The sequence below is a fragment of the Tupaia chinensis genome, unplaced genomic scaffold (assembly GCF_000334495.1).
Source record: "Tupaia chinensis unplaced genomic scaffold, TupChi_1.0 Scaffold000085_1, whole genome shotgun sequence".
Classification (NCBI taxonomy): Eukaryota; Metazoa; Chordata; class Mammalia; order Scandentia; family Tupaiidae; genus Tupaia; species Tupaia belangeri.
Window position 1 is genome coordinate 3,070,382 of NW_006159547.1, and position 12,836 is coordinate 3,083,217.

A 12,836-nucleotide genomic window follows, 5' to 3' on the forward strand; every position below is an offset into this window, starting at 1 on the left:
ACTGTGGGAAATGGTCACACCACAACCCTTCTCCATTTCTCTTTCCTTTTGGGATTTTGGGTACATATGCACATGTGTCCTGCATGTTTTTTAAGCTGCCATGTCCAGGACTCGAACCTTGCATTTGGCTACATCGGACTCAGCTGCCTTAACTATCAGGCCACTGACCTGAAGCTGCTCTTTTTCTATCTGTGCATCATGAGAAATAGGAGCAGTGTGTACACGTGATAATGTAAAGAAAAATAAAAACCTTCAGATTTCTTTCCTGATACTCGTATTTACATCAAGTCATGACTAAGATGTTTTGTGTGCTCTAGCAACATTGCTTTATTTTTCATGATGTTATTTAAAGTAGTTTAATTTTTTTACTTGTATTTATAAATGCCTACTGCATTTTCTGTTTTCAGTAGACAGAAAAGTGAACATAGAAACTATTTCTATTTTAAGTATGTTTAGACATTTTTTTTAAAAAACAGGTCAATTTGAATTAAAAAAAGCAAAGGAGAATTTTATTTTTGACTTTTCTAATTTAAAGCAATCTTTTAAATAAATGGGCATGATATCTGAAGTATTTGGTAGACAGGTAAAGATTAGGATGCGTAGAGATACAGCATATGTTGATAACATTGAACATGAGAAATCCCTCTTAAAAGAAAGATTGATCATTTAAAAATAATGTATTCACTGAATTTTTAATATTTTCACTGACTTTGAAGTGTCGGATAAGCTTACATGATTTAAAGTTTAAAACTAAGTCATATTTACTTTTTACATTTTGTCATGAACATAATGGGAAAATGAAGCTATTTTGATTTTTAAAAAACAGCTTGCTTGTTTTGATTGGTAGGTAGTTTCTTTTGTGGTTAAAATTTTACGGATTGTAAGAACTCATGTATCATTGCTTCTTTGGATTCCTTAACTTCAGGCACATCTCAACTTTTTATTTATCCATCTTCCATTCCTTGCCAATAGTGTTGCACTTTTCTACAATTTTGGAAAATCTTGGAAATCAGACCCAGGGATTATTAAAGCTACAGAAGAGCAAAAGAAAAAGGTAGCAAAAGACGGTACAAGTCACTTCTATTTAACTGCCAAATTATTAGTATATATAGCAGATAGTAGAGTATTAAGGAAGAAAATACCTTTTAGAATATAAAAAAGTTTAAAACTAAATTAAGGTTATTTTATTTGGTGGTTATCCTTGGCTCCTGTCCTTACACTTCGGTGATATTTTATAATTTTAGGTTTTTCTCCCTTACAAGGCTACTGTGATTGTTTTGAGGAACAAATTCAGTACCTTAGATATCTCTGTAAACCCCCAGCAAATAATATGGTATGCAGTAAATGTTAATTAAATGACTGTAAAAGAGCAATAATTGGCTGGTAGTGTAGATAATATGGTTTCAATTATTAAAATATTTTTATGTACAACCCAGGGCATTCCTTATCTATAATCCAGGTATTTAGGAAACCAAATTCATAATTTGTAGGTGTCACATAAGTAGAGAATTGGACGAGAGACATTTTAGATTATTTTAAGAGCTATTTTACTTGGATTCTAAAAACAAAACAAATCTTGATGAAGTATTTCTGTCTACAGTAGACTAAATGGCAAATTCTTATAATCTAATCTCCCCCCCGGGGGGTACTTAAAGATTGCTATCCTAATGTTCTTTAGTATTTAGACTGTCACAAAATATCAATAAATGAACAAAATATCTGATTTTTTTAAAAATCTGGTCTTATTTTGAGTAGAAAATAAACATCATGCTTAATTTTAATTTGGTTTGATTCATAGTGATAAGAGAGTTCACGAGCATTGTTCAGCTTGGAATAAAATAATTATTTTTTAATTCACAGACGATAGTTGAACTTGCAGAAACAGGAAGTCTGGACCTCAGTATATTCTGCAGTACCTGTTTGGTAGTATTTTCTTCTTTGTTCTTTCCTCCACCCCCTCATCCTCCTGATAGTAGCATAGCACAGGAGCAGAGTATATTTTCCCTCCTCCTCCAGAGTACTATTTAGCCCATGATAAAAGAGAAGAGGTGGTTAAAGGATGTCTCCTTCCCAGTGTGTTTACCCTGTTGGTAGAACTTGACTATGCTTAAGACATGTGCTCTCTATACAAGTTCAATTGGAGGGATTTTTAGTCTATATTATAGTGCTTATGTAGTTTTGAATACTATTTTATCATTGATTTCAAAATTAGTCATCTTCAATCAGGTCACAGTGTACCTAAGATATTGATTAAATTAACTAGTATTCATGGAATAAGGTACAATAATACTAACATTTTATTATTATAGGTAAAAATGTTTTCTTTCATATATTTAATATTTCCTTTTTTTCTCTTCTTTTTTTTAAAAAAATGTATAGAAGGCACAGGTTCTCATCAGAGATATGGAGAAACAAAAAGAGAAGGAGAAAGGGGGCATGGTTATGCCTTAATCCCTTCTCCTACATTTATCTTGTTGAGATTATATATATATATACATACACACACCAATGCCCTGGCTGGTTCTATATATATATATACACACACCAATGCCCTGGCTGGTTCTGTAGGTCCAGCAAAGGACTTCAGCACCTTACTACTTTTTAAAGCCTACTTCTTTCATGACAGACAGGCAGACAAGGACAGGTACCATCTCAATGGAGTCTCAACATATTAGCCTCTCATCCAGCATCACAAACTGGACTGGGCCACTATGACTGAGACTATCGTGGGTTTTTTTTTTTTTTTTTTTTTTTTATAACTATAAACTTTCCTAAATGTAGGTATTTCCATGAAAAAGATGTGGGGAGGGGGGGCACCCCCTGCAGGATCCTCACTTGGATCCACCCAATCTCAACCCAGCCTCAGTCACATGTGTACATGTCATGTGTGCTCAGAGAAGTCCAAGGACACAGGCCTAGGACTTTTTCCATGTGGGTCCAGGTGCATCACCACTATTTTCGTGTTTGGCCCACTATGCTTATTTTTCACTAGTACTGCCCAAAGTAGAATATAGCTGAAAGTTGGAAGTGGGCATAGAAGCCATTTAATATATCCTACTGCTTTCTCATAGATAGATTTAGAGTCACATCCTTGGTGAAGAACGATATATCTCTTTCTTGTTCCACGGATCATTTTAGTAGATGTTAAGAACTGCACGGTCCATCTGTGCGTTTCCTTGGTGCCTCAAAATAATGTATATAACCTTATGCAAGCTATTGAGGAGTGGTAGAGCTTTCTTTTTGAAACACCAATGAAGGTTAGATATTAATTATTGGATCATCGGAAAGCATGATGTATTTTTTCTATATTTTTCTATGCAAAAATGCATCATGATTTTTCCAATGACCTGATATTTTGTTCCTGGCATGGTTAGTAACTCTAGCTCTTATTACATATCCAGCATTGGGACTACCAGCCCTTGAAGATCACCATTAGTTCTTGTATTCACTTGTCTGATTTAGATCAATATAGGGTAAAAGGCATTTCGAAAAACATTTTAAAACAGATATTATAAACATGAATTCTTCATTGCCTGTCAAGAGTTAAATGATAGCATTCATCTTTATTTATTTATTTATTGTTGTAAGAAATACTGACTATCAAAACGTCCTAAGCATGTTCTACTTTTAGATACAGCCATGCATTGTAGCAGGGAAATGCTACGCCTTAATCCAAGGCTCAGAAAGCACTTAGCAGGACCAGCAGTCAGTGTAATGGCTATGTTGCTGGACTCCCATGTAGTCGACCGTAGTTCGTGTCCCGGACCCAGTGGCTTAAAACTCACACCTGGGGCCTGTGCGTGCGTGCCCAAGATCTCGAGTGGAGAATGGAGGAAAAGGGATTGCGGCGTGGCCATCCCCCAGGGGGTGATTTCTCGCTTTCTGTCTCTCTGTCTTTTTCTGTCTGTCTGCCAAGTGCACACGCCCTATGGCAAAAACCTCTCAAAAAAAAAAAAAAAAAAAAAGAAAGAAAAAGAAAAGAAAGCACTTAGTGAGAAATAGATGTACACACTTACTGTTTTTTGCTAGATTTGTTAATTTGGCAAATATTTTTAAAATTTATTAATTATTTTGAATTTTAAAAGCTGCTTTTATTTACTTCTAACCAGACCTGGCTTTTATTAAGGAATAATTTAATTTTTTAAAAGAATAACCAGTATTGTGACCATTATTTCTAATGAGTCTTGACTTAGAAGCCTGGGGAGTGATGTTTTTATTATTCCAAAATTTGAGAGATGCGAATTAAATATAGTAATCATTGATCACAACATAAAGTTGCTCTTTAGTTACTAGTTGTTACTTTTGTAGACTAATGATTGTATTCCATTCTTAAGATGTTCTAATTCTGGAGTAGCCTTATCCTTTTAGTCTTTGTTGCTGTTGAAATTTCATTAAACAAAATAGTGATTTTTCTTGTTTGGTTTATTCATTTAGAAACCTTGGTATAATCTTGTTCAAAAATATAGTTGTTTTTTATTTTTATCGCTGTATTTTGAGAACAGAGATACTCGGCTTTTCTTTGTTAAGTGTAATGCCTTTCATAATCCTTTAACATGCCCATTAACAGATACGGAAACCAGTGAGGTCCAAACATTGTGGTGTGTGCAACCGCTGTATAGCAAAATTTGATCATCATTGCCCATGGGTGGGTAACTGTGTAGGTAAGTTATAGTAGTAATTTTCTAAAGATATTATTAATTTTCATTACTATAGGTAACTAATGAAGTACAGTATTATAGTAGATTGTAGAAAATTTATTACTCTAGTTGCTATTCTCTAATTATCTGCTAGTTGACAAAACAGTAACTTAGTTGAGAGAGAAAAAGATGTTTTAAAATCCGTGTCTAGAAAAAAAATGGATATCATTTCTTTACCAATTCTCTGGTGCCTACCAATTCTCTTTCCTACTTTTTCCATTGGCTGACAATGAAATTGATAAGGAGGCAAATGTATACGTATGTATGTTAGTAAACCTAGAGAAAATAAGGCACTAATATTTGAAACATACGTCTGTAAAGAGACACAGAGGAATGATGGGTCAGAATTGTAAACACTTCAGTGTTCAAGTATTGTGTAGTTTGTGGATTTCACCTAAGTGGTCTGAGAGGTGGCTTTGGAGGTTTTCTGCGGTTACAGAGGTAAACATTACAAAGATCATGTAACTCTATTGGGGAGAAGATGTGAAAAGTTGGATTATAAGGTTTATAAATGTAAAGATAAAATAAGATTGGGACCAGCAGATGGCATAATAGTTGCATCGCTGGACTCCCACGTAGTCGAACATGGTTCGAGTTCTCGACCTGGTGGCTTAAAGCCCACACTGTGCATATGTGCACATGTGTGTGCCTAAAATCCCCAAGAGGAGAAGGGATTGTGGGGTGGCCATCCCCCCAACCCCTGGGAGGTGACTTCTTGCTTTCTGTCTCTCTTTCTCTCTGGCGAGTGCATGCATCCTATAGCAAAAATCTCTCAAAAAAACAAAGATTGTTTAAAATCTCATGAAGCGAAGAGTAAAATTAAAAGTTGTGATTTATTTGCTTTTTTTTGGGAACTCATTTGCCTTCAAAATGAACATCATTGCCGTCATCACATTGTGTGTAATTATAAGCATTCTTATTTTAAAATTTTTATTAAAACATCTATTTTCTTAGAACCATTGTATAAAATAATGTATGTGATTATTGTCTCAGTCGTATCACACCTTTCTTGGCACACTTCTCAAAGGTGTATTACCAGTTGTTTTTTCTTAGCTGAAAAGAATTGCTTCTGTGTTGTTCTTTAGGTGCAGGCAACCATAGATACTTTATGGGCTACCTATTCTTCTTGCTTTTTATGATCTGCTGGATGATTTATGGTTGTGTTTCTTGTGAGTACAATTAGTTTTTTGCCTTCTTAACGCATAAATGTTTGCATTCTTAAGATACTTAACCTATATTTACAAATCATGATAGCAAGAATCTTTTAACTAAAAAGTATGGCTTGGTGCACCTTAGAAAGCATAAAAGAAAAAGATAAAGATTAAGCAACTTTTTTCAACATACAGTGTAATCAAACAATTATCAGTTAACTGCCTTTTAATACATGTGTCCTCTGAAAAATACGTTGGTTTCATAGGCTTTGAAAAGCTTCTGGGTGAAATACACCACATTTTTCACATCACGTGCTTGCTTTACTCTAGTTTATATATTAATTCCTCTTTCTTACCAAACATTTGGGAAAATATACTTTTAAGTTTGTACAGAACTGGAAATATTTTGAAAAATTGCCTATTAGAGAAAATTAATAAGTACCAGAAATTATCTTTTTAAGAATAAGTTGTCACTTATTTGATATTGGTTTAGCATCTTAAAAGAAATGATGGGCTTTTATTACATTGAGAACACAATGTGGAAGGAGTTTAAAAGTAGATATTAGTTACTGTTCTCTAGGGCTTCGTGGTACTTAGCACAAAGATGTATTAAATCATGGTTTAAAAAGAAATTTTAAAAGGATGATTTTCTAGTCTTCCCATTTCCACAGATATTAAACATTAGTGTTATTGCCCTAATGAACAAAAGGAGGTTACTTCCTAAAATAGATGAATAGAAAGATTTGGTCAAAGAACTTGACCATATTTTTGGCCCAGTATACATGAGAGGGGACACTTACCTGCCAATAACCTGCCAGGTAATTATTTCTGGCAGTAGCTCTCTGAGAGCAAGACATTTTATGTTTAGCAAAAGCCCACCTTACCAAAGTGGTCCTTCTGTGCCATATGCTCCCACCTCCAAAAAAATCTTTTACATGTATCATTTTGTCATTGTTTAAAGAAAATGTTCTTTTAAGTATTGTGTATATACAATACCAAATAAAACTTAATTATTCTTTTAATTGGCTGCTGCTTTTTCATTCCCATCTTGCTAGTTTTTTCACTCCTGTATAATAGAGTTATTTAAGTGTAGAAAAACATTTGCTATTGAGTGCACCAATTAAATCTAAACTGTTGGATTGTGTTTTCTAAGTGGTGCCAGGATAGATGCAGTGCTCAAATGATGGCTGAGTAAATGCAGGTTCTTCTGTTCTGGTTTAGACTGGGGACTCCACTGTGAGACCACTTATACCAAGGATGGATTTTGGACATACATTACTCAGATTGCCACATGTTCGCCTTGGATGTTTTGGATGTTTCTGAACAGTGTTTTCCATTTCATGTGGGTGGCTGTGTTACTCATGTGTCAGATGTACCAGGTATGTGTTCTTTAGTGTGCTAACTGAAAACTTTTAAAAATGCCCTTCTTGCTTAAAAGGCAATAATGCATTATCTTTCCAGGCACTCCTGCTTTCTAATAATCTTATTTTTCAATTTACTTTTCCATTCTGCCATTCTCTTTTCTCCTTCCTCTTCTATTATGGACTTTTTTTAAAAGTGTTTTTTTTTCTCCACAAGTGAGAGAGACACAGATGGTCCTCCAGCAGGGTCTTGATGCTACGATCCACCCCCAGCTTTAGCCAGCTCCAAATCATGGGATCGTTTCTACCCTGCATACTCAGGAAGGTCCTCAGATGAGAACCTGGAGCCTTCCCACTAGATTCAGCCTTGTGGAACACTGTATTTTGCTATGCACCATTGTCCAGCCCCAACTTAGTATGAATTTTGACTTTCAGTTCTTCAGGCACAAGGTTTTTATTTATGTTTTTTAATTTATATTATTCCTGATTCAATAAAGAATATATGTGAGCTTATGATGACATTAATTTGGGGTTCATTTTAATGGTGTTGCTTCATTATTCATGAATATCAGTGATTATTCAATTGTCTTTAAAAAAAATAAAGATTTTTTTAAAAGCTTATTGAAAAAGAGGCTGATGGAGAGATGGTGTCTGTTTATGTGTACAATGTACAGTAACCTGTTTTAACTGTTTTTCACATTAACTGGTTACTTTTCACAGTTAAAATGATAAAGTGTAAACTAGCTCAATGATGTCCTGATGGAAAACCAAAAACAGATTCTATCATTTTTCTTTCCACCCTAATCCTCTTGAGGATTAACTGATTTTTTTCATTAAATATTAAGAAAGAGTAATAATTTGCTTTCTTTTCCATCCTAGATATCATGTTTAGGTATCACTACAAATGAAAGAATGAATGCCAGAAGATATAAGCACTTTAAAGTCACAACAACATCTATTGAAAGCCCGTTCAAGTACGTATGTATTTATAAATTTAATGTTTTCCCCAGCCATACAGATTTCTTTACTAACTGAACTAAAAAATTGTTTAATGAATAGACTACACTACAATGTTGTTGTAAAATAGCTTTTAAATCCTATTGAGTTTCTGCACTATCATTTAGTTAGCAATATCATTATCATTAGTAGCAATATCATATCATCGTTAGTTCACCTTAACAGTTTCATAGAATGCATCACATTAACTATATATAAATTTGTTTTTCATGTATTGGGTTGTCAGAAAAGTCATGATGCATTTTTGCATGGAAAAAGAGAAAAAATATGTCATGACTTTTTTGATTACCCAAAATGTGTGTGTGTGTGTGTGTGTGTGTGTGTGTATGTGTATATTTAATTTTTCAGTCTGCTGCTTAGAAACAGTAATGTCTTAATTACATGAACTATTTAAAACAGAATTTTACTGAAGCTACTGTCTACCCATAAACTTTTGCACTACTCTTAATTATATACTTCTAGAAAGTGAGCAAATCTTTAAATATAAAGAGTCAACCGAGGGACCAGCAGTTGGCGTAATGGCTATGTTGCTGGACTCCCACGTAGTCGACCGCGGTTCGCGTCCCGGACCCGGTGGCTTAAAAATCACTCCCGGGGTGTGTATGTGCATACCCAAGATCCCTAGAGGAGAATGGAGGAGAAGGGATTACGGTGTGACCATCCCCCCTCGGGGGTGATTTCTCGCTTCCTGTCTCTATGTCTCTCTCTGGCTGGCTGGCGAGCACACATACCCTATAGTGAAAACCTCTCAAAAAAAAAAAAAGAAAAGAAAAAAAGAGTCAACTGAATAGTTTTGAGAATTCTCCTATAGGTAACAATAACTATATAAGGCTTGTAAGTTGACGGCTTTTCCAAAGTTATTAAATGAAATCCTGGAATTCCCTTAATTTATCCATATCATTTTTTAGATTGTTCAGTCCACTGCCAAATTTATGTTATTTATAATGATTTTATCTTTTACTTTCTCAATGTTTGAGGTACTTTTGTTTCCTTGTCATAGAGTCACTAATCATGAAAGCTTCTTACCAAAATTTGCATGTAACACAGGAGTGAAATAAATACAAATTTGAATAACTTTAAAGTATAACCATGTGTAACCCTTTAAATTGGCCAAAGAAAAAAGTAAAAAAATCAGTGTGGACAGCCATGGGGAAAAATGAATGCATGTATTTGGAGAATCATAAATTGGTTTTCTTGCAAGTAACCTTTTTAAGTTTAGAGAAAAAAAAATACTTCTCATAATTATATTGAACTCATATATTAAATTATTTGTATTGACTGACTTTTTTCTTTTGGGGGGGATTGTTTTTAGCCACGGATGTGTAAGGAATATTATAGACTTCTTTGAGTTTCGATGCTGTGGCCTCTTTCGTCCTGTTATCGTGGACTGGACCAGGCAGTATACAATAGAATATGACCAAATATCAGGATCTGGGTACCAGCTTGTGTAGCAACATCTTTATCCTAAGAAGCATATTGCTGAGTGGTGCCTGAAAATTGTGTCTGTCCGTGTCTCTCTCACACTCGAATCCACATTCTTTGAACAATAGCATGCTATATGTAGGGCTAACAAGTGAATTTCACAGTCTTTTTTCCAACACTTTATTAACAAAAGTAAACATGGACAGAACACACTGCCACTTCTGGGAAGAATGAAGATCATAAAAAGATGTTTGATAGAGCTTAATGTGGGAATTCACAACATACGCAACTTTTTGGTTCTGTTTTCATAATATTTTTCTTGAAAAGAGAGTGAACTTATTCTGTTGACAGACATGGCATACTGATCAGAAATGTTCAATTTTAACTAAAACTAAACTTATGGTATATGGCTAAATGTTATGATGCAGTCTACTAAGAATATTGCATCTAATTCCAGAATTGTCTTAAACTGATTGACTAGTATTATGTACATTTAAAAATGTACATGTAAATATTGTGATGAAAATCATGTGGTTTTAATAGGAGATCTACTATAATGTGTCTTCACAGGCACAAGAAAATAATGTTCACAAAAAAATGTGCTAACTATTTTGTTTCTATCAGCTATTGCAATGCTGGTATATTTCTAGTTCAGTGAAATAATTTGTAGTAACCTTGCTCTGGGGTTTTATGGTCTGATAATAAAGCATTTGCATGAGTATAGTAAGTCATGTTATTTTGTTTAAATTTAAAAGCCCTACTAAGTGCATGATACACCGCATAGAATGTATACTAGCAGATACTATCCAGTGAAGCATAAATTAGAACTTAATTTGATGTGCAAACAGTTCAATTTGTAAAAGAATTGAGAGGTGGCATTTTCAAGAAAAGCAGAATAAGTAAATACAAAATTGTCAGTAACAGATAAATGGATATCCTTCTTTTAAAATTCTGAGCTACAAAATACATTGTAGACAAAGTAATGGAGTTCAGCTACAGATGGCGCATGACCTCTGTACATAGCACATGCGAATAAAAGAAAAGCTAATGGTATATTCTGGTTTTTAAAAAATGACCTATCAGAAAGTAGATTTTAATCCCTAAGATTATTTCAATTTTCCCAATATTTAATGTTTTGAAATTTGTTAATTCTGTCTGAAATTTCACCAAGATTTTCTTACTGTCAAATGTGATGCACTGATCAGTTTTTGTTGCAGCATTTCTATACCCTCATGGTGAACTACTAGTCACTGTTTCCATAATATTGTTTACAGAGTGAGGCTCGGTTTAGTCCTCTTAAATGTGGTAGCAAACTGTGGTTCGAGTAACCTGTGGGAAACCTGTGAGAGGGAATGGGGTGGGGGGAGGGGTGGTCAGACTAACGACAGATCCTAGACCAGTGTAAAGAATGTGTATCTGTATATAAATAATTTATCAAATAGTTTTCTCTTTGTGTCTATACGTGTTAGTATTTTTAAAGCTGCTCATTTCATTTTATCCAACCAAAAAGAAAAGGGAGATAACTAATGAGCTTCTAGTGATGTTCAATATTGCTGTCAATAGGCATTATACCCTGCAAGTTCACTGCATGCCCGATGCTTGGTAAAATTAGTTTTCCCTGTAAAATGGAGATTACAGGTATTAAAGCAATCTAGTGGTATACTCGCCCCTTGCCTTAGTAAGAGGAGCAGTGAAAATGTATATAGTTGATGTTCAGTATTTCCAAGTATCATTTTTTATAGTAGTTTCTTTGACCATAAGTCACCCATCAAAAAAAGATGACCCTTAGTGTATGTGTTTTAATATTAGAAAGTTGACATATGTACTTTATTTTTTGAAAAGGGAAGAGATGGGTGTAGGGTGGCAATATTATTGTGCCATTTTGTCATAGAATGTAAAAACTGGTTAACTTTACAAATGTCTCTGCTAGTTTTGACTACTAATTGGGGGAAATTTTAGGTAATTTTTAAATTCAAAGTTATTTATAAAATGCTAGAATTTGTTTTAAAAGTTTGTATTTCAAGCCACTTCAACATAAAGACTCAGTTACAGTTTTTATCAAATAACATTTTTATCAGTCGTTTAAGACTTAAAGTGATTTTCTGAGAGCTTGGATGAGAATGTTGTTACCATGTTCTTTTCTTTGTGGTACAATGTTCCTTTCATTACAAAGGACATGTCTTTCAGTTTAACAGACAAAAAACCCCTCCAGACATAATTACATGGAAACTACTAGCAATGTGAATACTTTAGTACTATCCCATAGTACCAGTGACATTGTAACTGTAACAGATAGTCGGGAGCCAACTATGCCACAGTTACTGTCAAATTACTTTGTAGGGCCTGTGTGTGAAACCAGTTTAACCCAGCTCTAAAGTTGTATGTGAAGGTGAACCTTTTGGGAATAGATTGTATCAGCCTAATTGGAAACTTTTGGCAAATAGGAATTTAATTCTCAGCTCTGAACATGAATTATTTCTTTGGACTTTTGTTCATTCATTTTTGTTGTTTCCAGGAATTTATTTGAAATATTAATAGGTGTAAAACAGCATCAGTATACTTAAGCTATGGATATTTTTATTTTATATTTTATTTATAACTGTGCCAAGTATTATTTTGCTACTTACCGTGTTATTCTATGGAAAGAAAAACCTGTAAAGTGTTTAATAAATTAGCTCTCCTTACATAAATTAAATGTCAAAATTTTGTAAAATATTAATCAGAATAAATATTGACTCTTAAGTGTGTGCTTGTTTATGATTTCACACATTTTACTTTAAGAAATTGATGAAGCCATGATAATGGTACATAAAAGATGATTATCTTGTATTTTTATATCCTGGTTGACTAGGAGTTAAGTGGAATAAGACTAGGAATTTCCAAAAGTAAAAGGTGGTGGTAGTATTTCTATTTCTTTGTGTATGCGTGTGTAAATAATACTGTTTTAAAAATAAAGACAATACTTTTTTTTTTAAGAATTTTGGATTCCATGCAGTTAATTAGGATAATTAGGATCCTTGGTAACTGAATCTCCAGGTTTCAAAAATATATATCTTAAAGATACTACAGTAAAACATTCAAAAATGAAGTCTACCAAATAATGATCTCAGTTACTTAAGAAATTATGCATGGCAAAGAAAGCTTCTTTATTTGGGAACTTAAAAAGCAAAAATTATGAAGGAACCCTT

General features: G+C 33.8%; 1 protein-coding gene across 3 annotated transcripts in view; it reads left to right on the forward strand.

The window, feature by feature from the left end:
* Positions 1–12,580, forward strand: part of ZDHHC17 (zDHHC palmitoyltransferase 17) — a 111,801-nt gene extending 99,221 nt beyond the window's left edge. For 2 of the 3 annotated variants that reach the window (XM_027769704.1, XM_027769706.1), the window contains exons 6-12: positions 930–1,054; positions 1,861–1,923; positions 4,568–4,661; positions 5,783–5,866; positions 7,070–7,227; positions 8,089–8,183; positions 9,539–12,580. In XM_027769704.1, the coding sequence (XP_027625505.1) occupies positions 930–1,054; positions 1,861–1,923; positions 4,568–4,661; positions 5,783–5,866; positions 7,070–7,227; positions 8,089–8,183; positions 9,539–9,677 (758 nt within the window). In that variant the 3' untranslated portion in view covers positions 9,678–12,580. The remainder of the gene's footprint in view (positions 1–929; positions 1,055–1,860; positions 1,924–4,567; positions 4,662–5,782; positions 5,867–7,069; positions 7,228–8,088; positions 8,184–9,538) is intronic. The other variant, XM_006142853.3, reaches the window with a different exon arrangement.
* The last annotated feature ends 256 nt before the right edge of the window (positions 12,581–12,836 follow it).